General features: G+C 34.0%; 2 protein-coding genes across 31 annotated transcripts in view; one reads left to right on the top strand and one right to left on the bottom strand.

The window, feature by feature from the left end:
* PPFIA2 (PTPRF interacting protein alpha 2) overlaps positions 1 to 19412 on the top strand; it is a 458316-nt gene extending 438904 nt beyond the window's left edge. For 28 of the 29 annotated variants that reach the window (XM_033117052.1, XM_033117051.1, XM_033117061.1 and 25 more), the window contains 5 exons: positions 8979 to 9154; positions 10046 to 10114; positions 14530 to 14689; positions 15889 to 15980; positions 18012 to 19412. In XM_033117052.1, coding sequence (XP_032972943.1) covers positions 8979 to 9154; positions 10046 to 10114; positions 14530 to 14689; positions 15889 to 15947 — 464 coding nt within the window. In that variant the 3' untranslated portion in view covers positions 15948 to 15980; positions 18012 to 19412. The remainder of the gene's footprint in view (positions 1 to 8978; positions 9155 to 10045; positions 10115 to 14529; positions 14690 to 15888; positions 15981 to 18011) is intronic. The other variant, XM_033117057.1, reaches the window with a different exon arrangement.
* A 1500-nt stretch (positions 19413 to 20912) lies between these two features.
* ACSS3 (acyl-CoA synthetase short chain family member 3) overlaps positions 20913 to 24298 on the bottom strand; it is a 139402-nt gene continuing 136016 nt past the window's right edge. For both annotated transcript variants that reach the window (XM_033117982.1, XM_033117983.1), the window contains exons 14-16: positions 23474 to 23573; positions 23213 to 23388; positions 20913 to 22328 (exon numbers count right to left, since the gene is read on the bottom strand). In XM_033117982.1, coding sequence (XP_032973873.1) covers positions 22260 to 22328; positions 23213 to 23388; positions 23474 to 23573 — 345 coding nt within the window. In that variant the 3' untranslated portion in view covers positions 20913 to 22259. The remainder of the gene's footprint in view (positions 22329 to 23212; positions 23389 to 23473; positions 23574 to 24298) is intronic.

Raw genomic sequence — 24298 nt, 5'->3', positions numbered from 1 at the left:
CATTATTTCTTTTTCACTACTTTTCTGATTAAAATCCAAAAGAAAAATGTTATCACTTTACAAGGTAAATATCTCATTTGGGACGTATTTTTGACTTTTTACATTGGAGTTTATTCCTCTGAATTTCTTAATTATATATTCTTTTTGTTCTAAAGATGCCTCCATGTAGATATTTTTGTCAAACTTTTAATAGAACACACTCATGATTCAGAGAAACATGATACATAATTTATTTCTGGTAGTTCATTTTTGGCTTATATCATTTGAATTTATTTCAATGCCCAGAAATTTTATTTTTGTAGCAGTCATAAAAATTATATAGGGATTTTATATAGAAGTTACATAGGTATTTTACCCCTATAAATGATACTAGTCCATTAATAATTTTAGCCAGGAATAATTTTAGAAGCATTGCTAATTGCTGAAACTTGCGTGTGTACAAAAATGTTTGATTTGAATGGTAAGAAAAGATACTCCCTATTACAGACTTATTATAAAAGTACTGTATTTAATAATTAACCCTCTAAATGTTGAGAATTACCTTAATATACAGGAAAAAGAACTGTAGTAAAAGAATAATAATAACTAGAGACCGCTTTATTTTTCTTGTTGTTGAACAAAAATTAATTGTTGGGCATAAGATGTAAGTATCTACAGGCATTGTTTGGTAAAAATCATCAGTCCATTTATAAATGTCTATTTATATTTTTTAAAGGAGAAAGGGGCTCATTAAGGGAAACATAACCAAATGTTTTTGAGAAAAATTTTGGATACAAGCAAAATAAATTATTTAGTTACATTTCTGCTTGCTGTTTCCTAGGAATTGATATGTGGGAAGCATTTCATCTAATTCAATAGATGGCTGTACATTCGTTGTTCAAAGTAAAGCCTATGTCTCTGCTTTCAGCTTCACTTTCTTCGGCTCTTACTTTAGATAAAAAATAGTATATATTACATACCTTGTTTCCCCGAAAATAAGACCTTGCCGGACCATAAGCTCTAATGCATCTTTTGGAGCAAAATTTAATATAAGACCTGGTCTTATTTTAATATAAGACCGGGTATAATATAATATAATGTAATGTAATATAATATAATATAATATAATATAATATAATATAATATAATACTGGGTCTTATATTAATTTTTGACCCAAAAGACACATTAGAGCCAATGGTCCAGCTGTTCTTATTTTTGTGGAAACACAGTATTACCTTTCCCCCCTTGTTTAATATTGGGGGTGTTTCCCCCCAAGCTTAACATTGTTTTATTCTTTATTTAAGATCATCTGTCTTAGACTTCTGTAATTTTCATTTGTGATGAACAATGTCAGAAATTATTTTTATTTTTGGCTGTTCTTGCACAGTACATTTGTTCTAAAAGAATGGGCTTGAATGCCTATGAAGGTGATTGGTTAAGAATATTTTTCTATATGTGGTTCATTGGAGAGTAGATAGACAATGGATTTCTTATAATATTCATTTAACTCATTATTGAGGAGCAAGAAAGTGTTTTTCCATTATCAAAATTGAGCTGTTTGATTTTACTTATTTTGGGGCTCCAAGAAATTACAAGTTGTTTTTAGTGCATTGTTGTTCAGTTGAATTGAAATTTGGAAACTAATTGGCCAAAGAAAGACCCCAGAAGGAAGTCTGTGCTTGACCTAACAAAAGATGTTTTAGCACACAAATAGATTTTACCAGTGGGTTCCACTTTCTCATTTTCTTTCTGAAGTATTTTTCCAATTAGATTTCGTTATGCTTAATCTTACCACCTGGAATGTGTCATATGTAGATATAAAAGAGAGGAGTTACCTATTTGGCCCTCCATCAAATATTATATTAGTATTTGGCAGTTGCTGGTTAAAGTGTAGCTTTGAGAAAAAACTACCATCATTCAATATGATTAAATACAGACAACTCCATATGCTAAGTAGCTATGAATGAGATTATAAATAGCCCCTATTTCCTATAACTAATCTGATGACATTTACAGGAATAACTCTTGACTGTGACTAGGGGTCTCTGTTATTATCTGAAGTGTTAATTAACCTTGACCTTAATAAACAGCTTTCTGAAGTGAACAGACCATGTTAATATCAAGAATGTACTAACATTTAATTTGTTACTAGGAAACTGTAATACTGATCTCTAGCTATTTATTGTTTAGGTCAGGGGTATCTCTACAAATCTTTAAAGTCAAGGCATAAATTTTGTTTGGAAACATAGAAAGGGAACTGATTTACAAAATAAAGAAAAAGATATGTTTGTATTCTGAAAAAGAAAAGTTTGGATTCATGTCTTATTTCCCTTTGGATTATTTTATATTTATTATTTTATATATTTGATGACTCTTAATTACAGGTGGGGCAATGGTATTTCTGATGGACGTATATTTGCAGAAATATGGTGACTATATAACGTCTTAGGCTATCAAAATATAAATCCAGCTCCAGAAAAGAATAAACACTACCTACTCAGAAAGCCATTTAATACAAGGAAAACTGGACATTTTGTGTTTTTGTTTTTTTAAACTATTACTCCATTAGTTTTTAAAAATGTTGTACTTAGTGCAAACAACTGGATAACTGTTGCTGTGAACCGTACATACCTGCCCAACTTTTGAAGTGCAAGTGTGCTGTAACCAAGAGTTAAAACTAATCAGTTGCTATCAACAGCAGCTGATTAATATATCCAAAATATACTAATCAATTTAAATCCTATTTTCTGAGGTTTAATATCTCAATGGAACAAGCTAGTGAAAACTCAAAGGAAAATGTATACTTCAGGACTGACCCAGGGACACCTAGTGTGTGTGTGTGTGTATATATATATATATATATATATATATATATATATATATATATGTATAATTTATATATAATATAAAATTTCCAGACATAGTAAAGATCATTAAGGAAGTCACATACTTTACTAAAGACATAGGGAAAGAAAGAGCCAAAACTCTGAGAGAGACAGTAACTAACTATCCTATTTCCTAAAGAAATTCATTCTGCTTTGGCTGGAGCAGGAAAGAGTCATAAAATCGTGGGAAGTGGGCATTTTTGAGTCTTTCCTCACATGTTTCTCATTAAGTCCAAAGAGACTTAGGGCCTTTCTTTTGAAATAAAATTGTTCAAGTCAATAATAGGCATTACGTAGAGAGATATGAGGCAGATAGAGCTTCTAGGTTAATGTAGAAATGCTTTACCACTGTGGATGGGCAGAGACAAAATGAGCACAAGCTAATTTGAGGAACGAGGAACGACTACTGACTACAAACTACTACTGAATACACTGAATCAGTCCAGCCATCAACGAGAACACGTAAACGGCTAGAGGAATCAATAAACAGTTGTTTGAAGGCAATAGAAAGTAACTAACATATCTATGACATAACAGACTAAGATTCTGGAAAAAAGAGAAATGTGTTGAGGGAAGTCTGTCATTTTCTATTGCCTTCCCCGTCTCACAGAACAAGGGAAGGGAAATTGTAATTTAAAGGTATCAAAGCTGCCGAGCGTTGAGGAACCGAGATCCTGGAGAAAAAGGAAATAAGTATGCCTGACAGTATACACAACTTGCCTCTGGAGACATTTTCAATCATAAAGTCTATCATTCAATATATATATATATATGTATATATATGTGTATATATATACATATATATATCAGACATGTAAAATACTGGAGCAAAATGAGGAAAAGTAGGAAGAAAATAATAGAAACACCCACCGGTGAACCTGAGTCTTTTTTTCTTTTTTTTCAGACATGGACTTTAAAACAGTTGTGATTAAGGTGTTAAGAAAATAAGTGACAAAATAGGAAAAAGTTAATAAATAGCTAGAATCAATATGTTAAGAAATGATCAAACGGAAATTTGAAGAAGGAGAAAGTCTGTAACTGAAATTAAGAACTTGATCGGTGGTTTAACAGTAAAAGAGAAGATTAGTGAAATAGAAGACAGATCACTTGAAAATATATTGCCTGAAACATGAAAAGAAGCAAAAGGATGGATGATACAAAACAGAGTAGAGACATATTGGACATATTGAGGAGAGTAGTGCAGGCATAATTGGAGTCCCAAAAAGAGAAGTAAGAGAGAATAAGGAAGAAACAATATTTGAAAAGATAAATTGAACCCACAACTTAAAAAATATCATAAAGAAAATGTGTCTGGATGACTTCATCACTGAATTCTTCCAAATACTTGAGGAAAAGAATAACACAAATCACATACTGTGTTTCCCTGAAAATAAGACCTAGTCAGACAATCATCTCTAATGCATCTTTTGGAGCAAAAATTAATATAAGACCCATTATTGTATTGTATTATATTATATTACATTACATTATATTACATCACATCACATCACATTACTATATTATATTATACCTGGTCTTATAGTATATTAAAATAAGACTGGGTCTTATATTAAATTTTGCTCCAAAAGATGTATTAGAGCTGATTGTCCAGCTAGGTCTTATTTTCAGGGAAACACAGTACATATTCTTTCAGGCGTTAGAAAGAGCGAAAACACTTCCATCCTCATTTTATAAGACCAGCATAACCTTGATAGCAATAACTAATAAAGGCACCAAAAAGGGATAATTTCAGGCAAACAGAATACAGGAATAGGTAAAAGGAAAATATATCATGACAAAGATGGTTTATTTCCAGGAATTTTAGGATTAACACTTGATAATTCCATCAATGTAATTGACCAAATTAACACCATAAAAAAGAAAAATCAAGATGTTCTGAAATTAAGAAAGCTAATTTATTAAAATTCAAAACCTTAGCAAATTAAAAACAGAAAATGTTTTCCTTAATCTGATAATGAGTAGCTACTAAAAACGTATAAAAATCTGACTGAATGTTACAATATTGAGAGCTATACCACCACTTTCATTCAAGATTAAACTAGAAGTCTAATCAAGTCAATAAGAAAAAAAATCAACTTTTTAAAAAAAGATACAAGGATTAGAAAGGATATAGAGAAAATCCAAATCATCTAATCATAGGTCATTTGAATTAATGTGAATTTAGCAAGCTCTATAGATAAAAGTTCTATATGGTTAAAAAGACATGCACTATCAAACCATGAAAAGATATGGAGGGACCTTAAGTGCATACTACTAACTGAAATAAGACAATATAAAAGTACGCATTATATGATTCCAACTGTATGGTATTCTGGAAAAGGTACAAAGTTACAGCAACAGTAAAAAGATCAGTGGTTGCCTGCAGGTGGGGAGGGAGGGATGATTAGATGTAGCACAGGAGATTATTAGAGCAGTGAAAATATTCTATATGATAATATACTGATGGATCCATGTCACACATTTTTCAAAACCCATAGAATGGACAACACCAAGAGTGAACCCCATGTTAATTATAGAATCTCAATGCAGATTCATTGATTGTAACAAATGTCCCACGCTGGTGAGGGATTTTTACAGTCGGGGAGGCGGTGCACTTACGGGGACCATAAGGCATATGTGAACTTTTTTCTGTTCTGCTCAATTTTACTATGAACTAAAAAATACTCTAAAGCCTACTTTAAAACTTCAGTAGAAAAATTAACTATATTTCTACTATACAAGATAGTAACAATAAACATAATAGGACAATCAAATATCAAATCAAATGAAAGATCTATGAGACTCATACAGAAAATTAAAGCAAGTTATTGAGGGAAATTAAGTAATACCTTAAAATGAATCAACAGATTCAATGCAGTCATTTTGTATCTATTAAATGTATTGGGGTGACATTGGTTAGTAAAATTATATAGGTTTCAAGTGTACATTTCTATAATATGTCATCTATATATTGCATTGTGTGTTCCTCACCCAGAGTCAGTTCTCCTTCCATCACCATATGTTTGATCCCCTTTTCCCTCTTCTATTCAATGCAATCTTAATCAAAAACTCTGTTTGGGTGGTGGAGGGAGTTCTAAAATAACTTTATCAGATTTTAAAATGTATATTGAGATTCAGAGGCCAAGAATAGCCAAGACAATCTTGAGTGAAAAAATAAAATAAAATTCAAGGACTTAGACTGCTGTACACCAAGAATGCATATAAATCTATAGTAAATAAAACAGAATGACCTTGGTGGAATAAATTAATAAAGCAATGGAATAGAGCTGAAAGTCCAGAAACAGACTCAAACTCATATGAACGCTGGATTTAAGACAGGTGACTATGTAGTGATCTTTTCAGTATACAGTGCTGAATCAATTGGATATTAACTTTTTTATTTAAGGAGTGTTGACTCTGCCTCCTGCTGTACGAACATTAATTCAAAGTGGAATATAGATTTAAATACAAAAAGTAAAAAATAAAATGGAATGGAATAAAATTAAGCTTCTAAGGGTTAGCAGAGAAATATCTTCATATTCTTTTGAAATAGGCAAATATTTCTTACACGTGAAACAAAAATGCATGAACCCTAAAGGAAAGCTGATAAACTGAAATCCATTAGAATTAAGGACTCTTGTCACCAAAAGATAAAATTCAGAAAGCAAAAGGGAGCTTCAAGATTGGGAAAGCTATTTGCAATACATCTCTAACAAAGGAATTATATTTAGAATATCAATAGAACTCTGACAAGTACATAAGAAAAGGACAGACATTTAAAAATGGGCAAAAGACCCTATAGGAACTTCATGAAAGAGGATTTCCAAATGGCCAATAAATATAAACGAAATTGCTGAACAAGTAGATATCAGAGATCAAAACTATTAGTACAATGAGATATGACATGTATAGTTTGCTAGGGCAGAAACCTACTGTCTCACAATTCTGGAGGCCAGGCCAGGATGTCAGCAGGGCTAGTTCCTTCTGGGCTGTGAGGAAGAATCCGTTCCAGGCCTCTCCCCTGCCTGCTGGTGGTTCGCTGGCACTCTTGGTGGTCCGTGAATTACAGAGCGTCACCGCATCTCAGCCTTCATCTTTACATGGTGTTCTCCTGCTACACATATCTTATTTCCAAATTTCCCCTTTTAAGAAGGAAACCAGTCATACTGGATTAGGGCCCATTCTAATAATTTCAGTGTAACTTAATTAGTTTTATAAAAACCGTATTTCCAAATAAGAGTACATTCTGAGGTACTGGGAATTAGGACTTCAACATATGGAATTTATGGGGATACAATTCAACCCATAATGACACCAATTTATCATAATGGCTAAAAACAAGCAAGTAAAACAAAACAAATGAAAATTACAAAGTATTGGTAAAGATACAACTTTTCATACACCGCTATTGGAGGTTTAAATTGTGAGAGTGGAATTTATTTAGCAATATGTGCTAGTGTTGAATGTATGTATAAAACATGACTTACTGAGTCTATTCTTCGTTATTTATTCAACAGCAATATAGTTGAGATAGTACAATACTACCAATATAGTATAGATAGTTCACAGCAACACTATCCTTAATAACCCACAGCTGAATCCACCCAAATGTCCTTCAACAGTAAATGGCTAAATTGTGGCATAATAAAATAATGCAATACTAAAATAGCAATGAAAAAAAAATGCTGTTTGCCAAAGCATAGATAAATGCCATGTTGAGTGAAAGAGAGAGACACAAAAGTACATATTGTATGATTTCATTTATAAAGAGCTTAAAAATCAGACAAAACTGATCTGTGGTGAGAATAGTCATTATAATAGTTATTGTTGGGGTGAGGATAGTGATTGAGAAAGGACTTGTGTGGGGTTGAAGTATCACTTTATTGTTTTAATCTTAACACACAAGAAAACCTAACTTGGTTATAAATTAATGCATTAAAACAAATTAGTCATGGTTTTGAAAAACTTAACATATAAATACTCTCCCTTCCAAAGAAAAATACTACTGTGATTTTTGCAGATAATTTAAATGAGAAAAAATAAACAGTTCAAATTGAAGAATATTTCCCAAAGTATTCTTTATAGTTTTTCTGGAAAAGGTATAAATTTCATTCAGAAATAAAAAAAAAATAACAGAAACTTACTTTTGCTGTAATAGTAAATTATAAGTTTCATTTCCCTTTCTATAGGATTAGAAAAAAAATGTTTTAATTTTAAAATTTTTTTTCTAATTTCCCCTTAAGTTCCTTAAAATTATTTCTTTCTATGGAATATTCTGGCCCTTTTGACTATTTTACTGGTTGTTATGTATCCTGTCAACTCATAATGGGAAGAGATGGAAAAAAAAGTTAAAATATACTTCGATATGTTTTGGTCTAAAAAAGCCATATATGATATTTTTCTCTAAAGTTATTAGTTCAGAAAATAAAATTCATAGTTTTCCAAGCCTCACTGCAATACTGCTTTTCAATTTAAAAGGAAAAACAACTTGTAACTTGACCGAGTGCTTTTATTTTTACCTTAGTATGTGATTAAAAATAATGAATTGACAAAATAATAGGGAAGTATCAAACTATTTAGTCCTTGTTCTGTCTTACTGTTCTGGTCTCTGATTTACTGCTTCGGGTGAAAAATCTCTTGTAGTCTATATGCAGTGTTTAAATAGTGGTGAAAAAACACTGATGAAGACCTTTATTAGATTCTCATTTTGCTCTTTACTAAAAGCTGTGTATCAATACTCAAATAAGAAATGTCCCCCTCTGGTGGCCAAAACTTTGAACTTCAGATGGAGCCTTCGAGCTTCAGAGGGAAAACAAGAAACACTTGGAGACACTGCGTTCCATGGAATGGAATGGAATGGAAGTCTATTCATTTCAGTGATAACAAACATTCTTAAAATGACAACTTTTTTCTAGGTTAAAAGTAGAAAAGGTTAGTTGTTAGAACATCAAATACATGCAACACAGGGGAGTGGCGGGGGGTGCCCTGAGGAGGGGAGAAAGAAATTAGCCAAGTGCTGACCTGACTAGCGCTTGCCCATGGCTCTTTTCAGCCGGTGGTTTTGTTTATTACGCAAAAGGCTGCAGCCTAAAATGATGCGCCTCTTTTCCTAGATGTGTTGGTGTGGAGCAATGACCGAGTTATTCGCTGGATCCAAGCAATTGGACTTCGAGAATATGCAAATAATATTCTGGAGAGTGGCGTGCATGGCTCCCTGATAGCCCTGGATGAGAACTTTGACTACAGCAGCTTAGCTTTGTTACTGCAGATTCCAACACAGAACACCCAGGCAAGCTGCCCCTCTGTGCGGTAGCTGCACTGTGTCCTCGTTAGTTGATGTAACGACAAACTGAATTTTTAGGGGGGAAAAAAAGTTGGCTGTGTATTCACGATTCCTAATGAGAGTTAGCTCAACGTTTGAAATATGTCACTGGGGCTTCAGTTCCAAGCTACTGGATTTCTAGCCAAAACAAAATCATATAATTAAGCAGGAAGGGATTGAGAGGTTATGTGGTCCAACCTCCCACCTGAATGCCAGATTCCCCAACGCAATATCCTGACAGATGGCCTTCAGTTTCTGCCTCTCTGAGAGGCAGTCGTTTCTATTCACATGTCTGAGTTATATAGACACTTAGCATTGGGGATGCCATTGATTCCCAAATCTGGATAATTATTTGAATCACCAGAGCCCTTAAAAAATTAAAATAAAATCTGGATTCTATAGCACAGGCCTAAGAAATCAGGTATCAAGAGATAGGGCACAAGAATACTAATTATCTAGTTTCCCCCAATGGTAATCATTGACCAGGTTTGAGAACTACCTGCATACACTTGATCAACATTTGGCAGTCTAACTTCACTTTTTATTTTGTTTTTACATATTTTAAAGTTTATAGAAAATATTCAACTTGAATAAAGCGGCAAAGGGTGATCAAAGCCCCTTGACCTCAGACATTTATGGGAGGCTATTTCTCTGCTGTCCACGCACAAAAGAAAATTGCCCCACCCTGTATTTATAGCTAAACTTTACAATGGTTTGGAGATATGGAGAACTAATCTTAAGACCCCATAAATAAAACCGGGTTTGTGATGCTTTGTCAGATAAATATGATCTCTCTCTTTTTTTTCCTATTAATTAAATGTGACTTCAGTGATGCTGACTGTTATTTGATGTCAACAGGCTCGGCAGATTCTCGAAAGGGAATACAATAACCTTCTGGCTCTGGGAACTGAACGGCGACTGGATGAGGTAAGTCCTTGTCAGAACCATTCAGGAATCTTAGCACAAGGAAAATGGCTCTCAAGGAGCAGGGCTCAAAAGTTCATCAGACGCTTGTTCTACCAATAGAATCTAGCATTTCCCCCAGTAATGTTCTTAAATGTTACATTTTATTACTCATTAGATTTTTGAAATAACTTTACGAGTTCATAAATATTATCGTCTCAGCAGCTGCAAACACTAAGAAGTAATTTAAAAACAGATTTTTTTCATGAGCCGTGAATGTAAACTATATTGAGCAACATTTTTAAACTACAAGCTATGATAACAGTCATCCTGATATATTCGGCTTTTTAATAAGGAATGTGCTTATTTCTTAAATATCAGTATATCTTCACAGGAAATTTTAGGATATTAAAATGAAGAGAAAACTTGCTTTCAATAAATAGGAACTTTTCATTATTTGAGATAGCAATGTTGAGTTTTCCTTAGCAAAACGCATAACATTGTAACAGATGTAGGGTTTGGAAGCTCTATTGAGTGTAAGAATCCCTGTACCTAAGATAGGCGTGTTTAAATGGTTTGGACATTAATAAACATGGAAATAGCCTCCCGAGATGAAGAGAGGCAAGGACATTAGCAAACTCTGTGCATTGATAGACAGTGTGGACTTGACTAGTTCTTTTGAGCTTTTTACAGGGTCTTTTTGGAAGAGGTAGGAAGGAAACCTGAGTAGAAAGTGGAAAATACAGAGATGCATAATTTCGTGTTGCAAAATGCAGGTGTTTCTTGGCTATAAAGGTAAACTGATTAAAACAGTTTTATAAATGAACACAGAAAATCCTAAAATGAGGCAATAATCCCAAATTCAAATGGGTTTGGCAGATGACCTTGGTCTTACAATACCAGGCTGTCCTTTGTGGAGGAGGCTATAGACAGAGAAGCTCTGAGTCTTGACTTCAGCTAACTTCCTATAAACTCATACACCTGTCCAATCAGGATAATGGTTAATATTTTTAAAAACCAGTCAATATTTAACTGATTTTAATTGTATAAGTTGTTTGATAATCTTTCTAATCTTTATCCTTAATAGCTGAATCAAAAAGGTAATCTGCATAAACCCATACATACTTTTGAATCAAATATTCTCCTTGCTTAAAAGTTGCAAAAGTAATTTTAATAACAATTATTAACAACCTGTCATATTGCTACGTTCTAAAATGCAGATTGATTCAAAGGAGTTGTCTAGGTGGAAACATGAGCCTCTGTGAGTTAGTGTTGCTTCCTGAAAAAATAATAAACAAGCAGAAGGGTCTAAATGGGATGTGATTATCTGCCTTTAAAATATGCTGCCTCGTTTACTTATTATTAAAAATACAGCAAATTATTTTATCATTCCAACCCTCTACTCTCCTTTGTCCTATTTTTTTTTATTTTGTTTTTTGAGTGTGAGCAAAAATAGCTAAACAACTTGCCCAGAACCAGAGTTCACTTGTTTCTGGGGCTGATCACATTCAGCTTCCACTGAAATAATATGAGAAATGCTCATGTGTTTCTCCAGACTTTTACGTCAATGAAGAGGATATCTTTTAAGCTCATTTCATGGAAACTTTTCCCCATGATTTTGCAGCTTTATAATTCCCATTAACTTTCTGCAGTAACATTGTCGAAAGAACAGAAGTAAGGAATTATGATTTAAATTCTCATCTTGCTTTTGACCCCTTAACTCATACCTAATAGGAGTTGTATATCCCTACAATGTAATGTAATGAACTGAAGAATATTTATGTTTATGCCACAACTTCTCTGAAATCCAAGAAATCAGAGAGGCCACTGCTGTGAAATTCTGCTTCTTTTCTACACCGATAATCATTTGGAGATCTAGGACAAAGTAAAACCCAACAGTTGAGAAGAGGAGTAGTAGACATTCTGTAAACTGCAAAATGTCTACCAAATCTAAACAGAATTTAGATCTTGATAATAAGGAATCAAAAAGAACAGTGTATAGATGTAATTGTAAATGATTTTACTTTTCCTAGATTGACCTTGAATGTTACTTATTTAAATTAGCAGCCTACAATGAAGAACGCCCTGTAGTGTTACTTATTTTTAGCAATGATCATTTGAGCTGACTGGTGGTGGCGGAGGCACAAGACCATCCTCCCGTACATGGCAGTGGCCGCTGTGGGCATGCTGAGGCCGGCCTCTTATGCCACCGTGCCCCTTTGTCGGTTCTATTGCCAGATATTGGAGTTGGGGGATCAGTAGTATCAAGTCATGCATCAGACCTGGTGGAAATCATGGTGCCTGTTAAGGATTGCATCATGAAAGTCACCTTGAATGCAGATGTGCTTGAAAGTCTCCAGTAGAACTTGAGACATAAGCAAACAGAAACATATCGCTTGTGTTTTAAAGAGCAAAGGCTTAATCCACAAGAGGAAGTAGCTATGCCAGTGTTTTCCTATATTGATCCTGAATTTGCTGAAGCTCCAAGAATGGTCAGTGTTGATCTTCTCATCACCCTTTCTTACACTTTTTTGTTTGAATCAAAGCAGAGGCACAAGTTGCCAGTTCCAGATTAGAATAGAAGTTAGCAACTTGGGTCTACTTCAAACTTGTGATTTTTGAAAAGTCATGTATCTTGTCGTCTCAGAAGAGACATCTACAATAATGTATTCCATTCTATTTTAGGACTTCTATTTTAAATATTATGTACTGATTTTTCCCCAGCTAACTCCCCTCCCCCCCTTAAAATTAAGAGAACAGGTTCAGCTTTTTATCATAAGGAATCCACATGCCTGTTTGGAATGGATGACTGTTCAAATTGACACTTAGAATTTATTAAGAAGTATTAAAAGAAATTGCTTTGTTTCATATATATATATATATATATATATATATATATATATATATATATATATATATATATACACACATACAGGCATGGACTTGATGGTTCAGCTTAATTCACTGATTCCCTTCCAAATTATTAGCACTTCATACCGATAGCAATGACTTTTCTTTTTTTTTTTAATGCCCAGGTGTTGTCTTAGGCTCTAGAACTTCTGACCATTTTTATTATTTCTAAAACAGTTGGTTACTACTTTCTTTCATTGTGACAGTCACGTTTAAAAGCTCAAAATGGAAGAGAAATCAGTAAGCCCTTGTAGTCTGCCCACAGATTACATTCTGATTTCAAATGTGACTGTGTTCTTCCTTTAAGATCTGGGGCAATTTATATTCAAAGTACTGAATAATAATTTTGAAATTTCGGCATCATGAAAATGAAGTAAAATGCATAAGTATCTCCTAAGCTCCTAGCATTTCTTGTGATAGTTCCAAGTCCCTGAATGTTAAAAGGTTAAGTGTGGGATGTGAAGATGACTGAAGTTCTTCAATGAACAAACTGTAGAAAATATGTATTAAATTGTTTTAATGGTATTTGTCATTGTAATTTATGACATAAATGAATATACAATTTATTCTGAATGTTTTCCAGGATTATTTGTTCCAAATAGAAATATTAAATTGCAGTAAAAAGAAAAAAGGGATAACATTTGGTATTACAAAGAATAGTGTTTAAAAGCAACTTGATGTAAAGTCCAGTGATCTCTTCAGGGCACCTGAAATATAAACTACAGTGTCACACTTTTTATAATTCATAATTCCAAACAAGAATATTATTTCTGAAGAAATGCAAATTGACTTTTACATTTGATTTTAATTAAATGAAGGCACTCAGTAGTCTTCCTGAATAATATATTTAATTTCTCACATTTCATGCTTACATCTATTCAGAATTATTTTGTAATAAAATAATCTTCATCTAAAAAAAGATAAGATCTATGTGGGATGATTAATATTTTCCTCAGAATTAGATACAAAGAATACTATTATTATACTAATAAATGCTATATTTCATATCACTGCTTACCTATTTAGAGAAAGGAAATATATCTATGCAGGTACTTTGTGTATGTACAGAGAGGGGATAAAAGTATATCATTAATATATTAACAGAATCAGTAACCAGAATTACATTTATGAAACAGCAACCAGAGTTATATTTTTAGTGACATCTGAAGGACACATGTATTTATGAAAAAGATGGCTGCACAGGTTTTTCAACTTGTTACAAGTTAATTCTGTATGAGATAAAAATCTAAGAATTCTAGTTTCTTACACAGAACATAGGTTATAGTATCCCATATGAGCCAGGCTATATTTCAGGTTTTCAAAGATGTTTACTTTCATAGAAGACAAACCTTGGATTTGAAATCACATGAAACCCTTTTTATTAAAAAAAAAAAAATTGTATCAAGCTTCCTGCATTTTCATTTTGGAATCAATCGAGGTCTCAAAATAAAGCATGATATTCTATATGTATACTTTGTAGACTGAATGTAACCCATCAATGTTACGTGTTTCTAACTCTGTACTGGCAGAGTGATGACAAGAATTTCAGGCGTGGGTCCACCTGGAGAAGGCAGTTTCCTCCCCGCGAAGTACATGGTATCAGCATGATGCCTGGGTCCTCAGAAACATTACCTGCCGGATTTAGGTTAACCACAACATCTGGGCAGTCAAGGAAAATGACCACAGATGGTACAGTCGTTTTGCATTTCTGCTTGTAAAGTAAAAAAGCTTGTTTAGCAACTGCTAGTTATCATTCTCTGACTTTGCATAGCTTTCTGGAATTGATTGTTTTCTTGACTTGGTTTGCTCTGCTTGAGGTTTACTTTGCTTTCATCAGACCAGACCCTTTTGTAAACTGCTGATGCATGAATTCATCGCACTTTATTTACATTTCAGAAAATGATTTATAATATCTGAAGAAGGACAATGTTGGCTAATGTCCACATCTAGGAAGAACAATAAACATCTGCATGATTTGTGTTTCTTTACTCTTCGATTCAAAAAGTAAATAATTTGTTTAGTTAGAGGTTGGATTTGGACTAAGGATCCTTAGTAAATGGAAATTAACTCCACTGTCACCCCACATGTTTGACTATTGCTAGTTTTCTATTTCATCTTAGAAACTCAGACTCATCAGATATTCTCACCTCTGACCAAGGCAGAAGGCCTTAAATAAACAAGCACAACCATGAGAAGAGAATTAAACAAACACAAAACCAACAGTAATTTCACAATTAGTATTTCCTTCTGTGGACATTAGACTTGTCTTATATACTTCACAAAAGAAAATAGCCATTCCGAAGGAGCGACAATTACTAATGGTAGTCACAGTTATTTCTGTTCGGTGAGAATTAAAAAAACAATAGCCCCACTCTCTTTATTAAGACAATCCCCTTGAATCATTCTTTCTTTTCAAGGCTACACTTATCCTGGCCCTTAAAATTTGTTCCGATATCAGTTGTGATTTTTGATCTACATTTCTTCTAACTTGTTAATATTATGGAACATGTTAGTAAAATTCAGGAGGAATTTAACATGATTAAAATTAGCGTAAGGGCTCTTCAATACTCAGGGGAAAACATCCACCCTACTGAATTATCTAAGAGCAAGCTTTGCTTCAAATACCGATGCACCCTGGGGAACTGCTCTTGTGACAGATTTCATCTAAGCAGGAATACACAATTCCAAAGCTCATTTGAATCACACTGAAATCAATTTTCACTAGTAACTTGGTCTGGACAAAAGGAATGTGCGTGGCTTATATCTGAGAGAAAGAAGATCTACTAATATGTACAGAATCCCTTTACGCAGGGAAAATGAATCTCTCTCATCTGAAATTTTGTACCCAGTCATCCCAGTCCCTCTAAAGCCCTTTTCTCCATTTGCAGTTCCTTCATCCAGACTGCAGAGGTTAGACAACTCCACTGTTCGTACATACTCATGTTGACAAGCCACTCAAAGGAGGCAGCACTGACTGGCTGTGAGTAGTTTCCCTTGGCCGACAGAAAACAAAGCACCCAAAACATGGAACCTACATAGACTCGTAAATATACACAGTACTCTTTGGGATGGCCTGGCAGTACAGAAGTGAGATAACCCCTTTGAGTTGCTAGAGGGTAGAATCTTTATATTTTAACTCTTAATATAGGATTTCCTATCACCGTCTGTCTGCTATGGTGTAAAGTCCGTCTGTTGGAGGCCTGTCACTATCTTATTACACATCAGTGGGTGGCTACCGCACCGTCTTCTACTTTTGATTAGCGTTTTATATTGACCCACATCGCATTTTACTGACCAGAGTTTGGCACTTACAGAATAATACACGTTTCATGAGTACTTTAGAGAGAAGAAACTGACACAGGCAGATAGCGATTCTAGTAGGTACACAGAGTCACATAGTGGCACAGAGAGGAAAATGATTTTGAGGTGATTTCATATTAGAAACAAAAGTATAACTGAAAACTTTGAACTTTTAATATGTTGTTTTGCATCCGTGTGATTTATATGTGTTGAAAACAAACATGAATTTTAAGTATCTGGGGCTAATAGCATAGGCCCAGAGTAAAATTACTTTGTACGAATGGCAGATAGGACTAACAGAAAACCTTGATACCTAATCGTTAAGGTATAAGGCATTTATATTTAGAGAAATACTAGTTGATGGATTGACTTCCAAATCCATACCAAAATGGAGTTTTATTGGCTAGTCTTAGTAAAACTGTGGTTTCCTAAATGTCAAGTGCTCATAAAACACTTTAACCTAAAACTGTGCTTTACCAAAATATTCTACCATTTACGATGAATTAATAGTTTGGAAAAACACTTTCCAGAGCAATGATTAGAACCAAATGTGTGCAGAGGGAAGGAGAGAGGAAGCAGTTCCGGGCAGAGGAGCAGCTTGTCTTGTGCTGTTTATTCACCGCCTTGAGCTAAAAGCTCCACACAATTTACTGTTGGTCTTTAGGGCCCAATATAGGAGCTGGTCTGCTGCCTTATTTAGGTCACTATTTGAAGCTGTTGACGATAAAACAAAAAGCTTTCAGATAAGAGATTTAATTTCAGAATATAAAGCCCTAACATTAAAATTTTAATTACGGTATGCAATTTGGCGTCTAATTAGGCATGATCTAAAGTATATAATAATTTGGCTAAATAAGTGGCTTTCCAAAATACTGTTTGTAATAGCTTCTACGCATAACATGATAATTTCCCCAGAACTGAATACTTCACTAATTTACAAATGACTATTTAATATGTTGAGTAGTGCTTGCTTCTTAGCTCTTGACTGATGGGTAGAATTATTCTTTAACTATTTGCAATCTGTATTTTGTGCATGGCATTGGGAGTTCCTATTTCCTAGCTTTTCCCACAAAATGGGATAAAGGTATTTATTGACAGTAAGTTAATCTAGAACAATTTCTTTTTTGATGAAACATCAGCACTTCTGTTATTAAAATAATTTAAAACATATTTATTTTGTGTCTGGAAGAGCAATTATGAACTTTTCTAAGTATATTATGACTGGAAACAATCAGAGATGCCACATCACCGACACTGATTCTTTAAAATATGTTGTTTATTATCAGTATGTTTTTGTCCCGATTAAACAACGGTATCTTTATAAGAGCTCTGAAACATTTGAACTAGAATACAAATCTATTCCACGGAAGAGGTCAACTACAACCAGTTTATTAATGAACAACCTATAAATTTTTCAAAAGGACTGCTCGCATTTTGTGATTATCTTTCATTACATTAATGCCATATTTTCCAAAAAGTTGAGCAAATATTATTTATTAATATTATTTCTTAAACTCGCCTGCACAAAATTGGAGAAGAACAAATGTTCACTACATATAGCTATTGGTTACATCCTAGCTGATATCCTATTCATTTCTTTTAGGAGAGAGGTAGGCAGGCTGCATGGGGTGCACCAAGGGTAGCAGAGGGGGATTTTTCCAGTCTGGGTGGGACCTTTCAGTAAACTAACGCGGTCTATTAAATATTCTAGATGTCGTCTTTTCAGTCTACCCTACATAAAGTGCTCTACCATCTAAGAAGACAAGCAGTGAACACCTTTATGAAGACTGAATTCTAAGGAAATAACCACAAGTAATGGTTTATTAAGCTGAAAATGTGATGGGGGGAGGGGTCAGATATTAATTTTGATTAGTTTACTACAATTGGAAGAAAATGCTTACGTCATTTGAATAATAAGCATCATCCACGTCATAAATTCTGTACAACAGATGATTTTCTGAAATGGAGCCACTTGTTTTTTCATGTTTTACTGTAATATAATAGGCATTTATGTATTACTGTGTATGTATTTCTTTTTAAATGTGTAAGTCTTATGTAAATGGATATAAATATGATTTTTTAAAAAATAAAATATATGGTTCATGGAGTCCTGAGTGCAAACATTTGACAATTCCAAGTCCTGTTTGTATTTTGCCATTCCACCATTTTTACAGTTTTTGAATTATAACAGTCCAATTGATATGTTTCCTGGGAGCATGTTTCATGCCTCCACACCTTTCACCTTCAAGTCTGTCAATACTTACTTAAAGCTGAAAACCTGCCTCTGATCATGTTAAAAAAGAATGATTTAACCTGGAACTGGAGCCAAAAATAGACCTTTAAAGGCAATCAGGGATGTCCTCTCTCTTTAGAAATAGCACTGTGATGGCTCGATCTCCTTTTCAATACAAAACAAAGCCAAACTGTTTACACACGTCAAAGCAATTATTTAAAAAAAAATTTATAAAGAAAAAGCATTATCTTCTCTTGTTACCTGTGGACCAATAATTTCAAGAAAAAAAAAAAAACTTCTTTACTAAGAACCACATGTTCATTCAAATATCTTGAACTGCCAGCTAGCACTGGTCAGTGAACATCACCCACTGCAGAGTCTGAGGCTCGTTTCCACTGGAGAAAAACAAAACCCCTGAAACCCTTCCTTTTTGTCAGTGTAACAGGGCAATAGCCAGACTCATGTCTAATGTTATAAGCTTTTAGCCGAGATGGCCTTGTTTCGACTTCCCTGAAGTCAATATTATCAGAGGAAATAAATGAAAGACAGAATGATTAACATATATAGTGTATAAAGTATAGAAGAATAATCTCTTCCCTGTGGCTTTATTTGGTGGTGTTACTGTTGTTCATTCTTTGTTTATATGGGAGATTTCAAAGTAAAACCTATTTAATAATACCATTTATCTAACTGCTGATTTTTTGCTGTTTGATCTTAAGTGCAAGACCTGTCATTAGTAATTTCTTTTTTGTATTTAATTTGCTGTTTGCACGTACATTACATTTGTTTTGATGTCTATTTTTGTTTAACAGATTCAGTCAAAAGGTAATGGTAACAGAAACCCTCTCCATTGTCAATAAAAAAAAAAGAATACTTCCATTTCTCTGTTTAAGCTTTGTTTTCTAGTCACATAAAGTTTAACAATTTACGTAATGAAAATTGTTCTTTTAGTGACTTTCAATCTTTGTCTTCAAAAATGAGTCTGCCACAAGAGGGAGTACTAAACTTGCTTATGAGCGTGATTGTAGCCTGAGCAGAAACAATGGGAAAGAGCTTTTTAAGCTCACCGGAACCTGGGGACGTGGACTTACAGAAATGAAATACAATATAGAAAGTATAATATTATAATAATACAAACTAGATTTGTACCTACTCTTATACAGGACTTACTCACATAAACAGTTTTTCCCCTTTACAGAACACCCAGTAGAAAATATTAATCATTTATAATAGACTCTAACATCTAGGGATTAAAAAAAGAATATCTTGCTATTTGCCTACAAAAAGCATAAAATATTCTTCAGTGTATAAGATAATTTCTGCCAGATTCTAAAATCCATTTGATCCACTTAAAATCCATCTCAGGACCATCTATCAACATTATTAATTTTCCCATTTAAAGATCAGAGCCTTTACAACTACAATTTTAAATAAATAGAACTACTTTTAAAATGCAAAACAGATCTTATTTGTATATACTTAAATACATTTTCATGAGCAAGATAACTCAATTAATTGAAAAACACTTCTATAGCTTTTAAAAGAAAATCTATTTTAATTTTCCAGTCTTACAGTAAAAAAAAAATATGAAAATACAAAAGATCATGCAAAATTTATTTCAACAAATTTAAATATGATTACATCTTTCAGTAGCATTGTTATTTTTAGATACATTTTATTCAGAAATTTTAGATACTATCTCATAAAAGTGATTTCTGGTAAGTATTAAAATAGAAAATTCCTCTTTTTTCCTTGTAAAATTTAAGCAATCTGATGACTCAAGTGTCTTTCTTGCCCCACATTTATTCATATGAAAGTAACAGTACTTTCTCTGATCCTGCAAAGGAGATAAATTTCCTCAACCAGATACAAGAAAGAGCCACTTCCTCAGCCAGTCTTGTGCATTGTTTTCTTCCTACTTAACGGGAAAACAGCTCAAGCCTGTTTGCTTTAGATGTGATTACTAGGTCACTTTAGATGTGATTACCAGGAGAAAATGATAAGAGGACCAAAGATGTAATTTACACATTTCTTGGATCTTTGTAATATACCTTAAGAATGATATTTTCAGCTAAAGAATTTGCCATATCAAATTAACTGAATCTTACATGAAGAAATAAGGTAATACAATTTAATGCTAAGACATTAAAAATGGATTATTTGTTAAGATTATAGATTTGATCATGGATAAAATGAACCCAATAGAAGCAACAGTTCAAAGCACCCAGCTTTAAATTATAAGCTGAATTGCTATCTGTGTAGTTGGTTTAGTTCAGGCTACTAAAATCAAGGGAACAACTGTATGAATACAATTTTTCTAGGTGTAACAATCAAGAAGCCAATTTCAGCAACTAGGAATTTGAAAAGTCATTTATTGTATAGCCTACTGTCCAAAAAAAAAAAAAACGTGCATTTTCAAAATGTCTTTATATAGGTTGCAAGCAATTTTTATGAAACAAGCAAGTCAATAAGCTCTTTTCTATTATCTCTGACATATATTTATTTCATGTACCCAGACTACTAAGTTGGAGAGCTGCTTTTGAAAATAACGTTTTTGATGGAGTGAAAGATTCAGGAATATTTTGAGTACCATCAATGACTCAATGGGCATAGTATATTTTTGTATTAAATGTATTCTTTGATTACTGATATCCTGTAGAACCCTATGCAAACCAAATATTATCTATAACTATCTACTCTGGTTAATTGACACATTGCCAGGAGCTAATTAACAAAGACTCATTTTTCAATTATTTTTAAATGCTCAATACTTTTACAGAAGTTTAAATGGAAAGATGTGTTTGGATGTCACAATATTTTTTAGTGAGTTATTTAAAAATCAGAGATTTCCTATAAAAATCTGGATTTTTTTGGTTTCTCTTAAAAACTCATCCTGGTCTTTGGCATAAGGTAAAAACATTTACATATCTTCCTTCAGAACTCTTTGCCAGTCCATCCCATTTCTACATCATTTCCTTGTTTCCATGGGAAGCTGGATTCAGTAAGCACCCAGTCAACTAAGCACCTGAGCCAGGAGGTGGGGCTCATAAAAAGCACCCATCTCCACGACAAAGAGAAAGGATTAAGTGACCTCTAGGCTCTGCCCAGCATGTGATTTCTCTTGACTAAGGAACAAATGAGCTGAAGGCAGAGTTTTCCCCTGGTTTCCAGCCTCCAGCTTTCCCTCAGGACATGTATGACTAGACAGGTCTTCCTACCTAGAAAATCCTATGGTTAGAAGATTACCTAAAACTTCCCATTTCACTCATTTCAGTTAAAATGACCATGTATGTGTGCATCTCAAGACTATTAGAAAATATGCCAAATTTCTATGATACAAATTTGCATCATTTGCTAACTTCAATGTGAGTTTTAGGTTTGGGGTCAAAACTACATATTCCCATTTTTAAGAAGCGGCTCTACATTAATGTCATTTCCAATTCGGGGGCAGGGGTACAATTTTTAAAAAATCATACATTAGATATACTTTTCTAAAATGAAAGTGCTAGACAACCTATAATGAACCATGTTACAGGTAACTGATAACAGTGCTAATTAGGTCTAATCTAACAGAAGGCACGGGTCTTGCACTAGCCTTCAAGTGCATTTTTTTAGACCAAGCTTTATAATTCACATTTCAGTTTGCAAGTAATTTCTATTCAAATATTTAGTTCTGAGAAATAAAAACTTGACTTCAATTAGAAAATTGACTCAAAGAAGAAAAAGTCATGATGCCTGCTTCAGCACTTCTTCTATGTGCCTGAAAATGCTGGGGTCTTCAATGGTAGGCGTCACCTGGGAAGAAAAACAGAGACATATGAGTGCTCTTCTTTGAACCCCTTTCACTCTCCCTACAATTAAATAATTCTATACAGTGTTCCCCTTTATATAGTCCCCTTTATAATATTCATATGGAAATGTTCAAAAGTAGGGAACTTTAAACCTAATATTTTAAAATGTAGCTATAGTCTTCCAGAATGTTAAACTGTTCAATTAGCAAAACTGTTGGTCCTCCGTGGTACTTTCTCGAGAGTTCCTCTTACGGGACTTTCTATGTTCCTTCTATAAAAAGTAAACAAAATTATTTTGCGTTGGCTCATTACAACTATTCTACTGTTGCACTGCCTTTTATTAGATCTAGATTAAAAATATGCATATCTATGCATGTAAAACATCACACAAATTCAAAAGGATACATATGCTTGAGTCAGCCTAAAGTTTCCTAAAATAATTTTTACTCAATACAATCAGCATACGTAGCAATTAGAACTGTTTACACAAGTATAGCCGGCCTCAGTTGTGGCTCTCTCATTCACTCATAGCCATTAGTGACTACAATGAAGAAAATGTACCTTTCATTCAGTAAGACTGAGTTTCCACAAGTTTGACTTTAACTGACATTTACTACTAATAAAAATATCTCACACACTGATTCCTGTAATCTCAAAGCATACGGTTTTAATTAATCTGTGTTCCTCTCCAAAACCCTCGTTCCTACAGAGAGAGTGGCTAGGCTATGAATGCAATTTCCCCCTTAACGTTGAGAAAAAAAGTGCTATTATGTGTTTTTAGGGATACAATTCATGCCTGAGAACCATTTTTTAAGAGCTTTGTTGATTCCGCAGAAATGGGGAAACACCATTTCACAACCCAGCATTCCACCTCCTTGGATAATGTACCTTATAAGGTTTGCCATTGACCAGGGCGCACAGAGCCGACCGGGGGATTTTGCCGGATCTAGTTTTGGGTAACTGTTTGACAAACACTGCATTTCGGAAAGCTGCCACAGGCCCAATGCTCTGTCTAACGTGGTTCACAATTTCTTCCAAAACTTGTTCCTCGGTTGTATTTATACCTAGAAAGAAAGTTCAGATAGTGAGCACTGACTTGGCCTAAGTTAAGCGTTCAGGGCCCAAATAGGGAGAAAAAAGATCTCTCACCTTCTCTCAACACGCAGAGGGCTAAGGGGACGTGACCTTTCAAAGGATCTTCCTTGCCCACAACAGCGCAGTCGGCCACTGTGCCATGCGAAAGGACTGACTGAAATGAGGAAAAGCGTTCATTTAAAATGTATGTATAAATTATCTCCACTGGGGGAAAAAATAGAGAACTCAAAAACCCACAGCTGCCTGTGTGAAAATGACTGCTGATTTACAATTCCCATCATTACTATTAGGGTGAACGGTTATGATTCCCCACTGTAGTCACTCACTAAAGGCTGACAGTGATTAAGATAAATCGCTTAGCTTACCTGGAAAGTAAGGGAATTGTTTCTTCACCTTAATTATTTATTAATGAAGTCACTGGGTACCACATGTAAACAGATTGCCATGGGCCTCCGATAGCAAACGGCCTCACGGCATTTGCTTTAGTGATGGTGTACCATAAATACACCTACCAGAGAAATCCACGCGCAGCCCCATGACTAAATACATAGTGGTTTTAGTTTTGCACCTGTTACCAAGCAAAGTACCGAGTATTTCTTTTCCTGAGTGACCATCCATCCAAAGAGGATTCTCCAAAACAAGAAAGAAGAGACTGAACACAGAATGAAGCCCTGACATAACATAATCACCACTGTCAAGGAACCATTTTCATATTGCTCACCCTAAGCTCTTAATGTGTTAAAGAAGAAAGCAGATACCTACCTATCCGGATTCATAAGAACCCACAGAGTAACCGCATGAAATACAGAAGCTAGGTTTAAAAAAAAAACATTTCTGCTGTGATGGGACTTTTATAAATGAATATTCAAAAGTCCTTTT

This window comes from Rhinolophus ferrumequinum, chromosome 10 (genome assembly GCF_004115265.2).
Source record: "Rhinolophus ferrumequinum isolate MPI-CBG mRhiFer1 chromosome 10, mRhiFer1_v1.p, whole genome shotgun sequence".
In the NCBI taxonomy this organism is placed as follows: domain Eukaryota; kingdom Metazoa; phylum Chordata; class Mammalia; order Chiroptera; family Rhinolophidae; genus Rhinolophus; species Rhinolophus ferrumequinum.
Note: the sequence above shows the minus strand (reverse complement) of the source record. Positions and strands in the feature narration are given on the sequence as shown.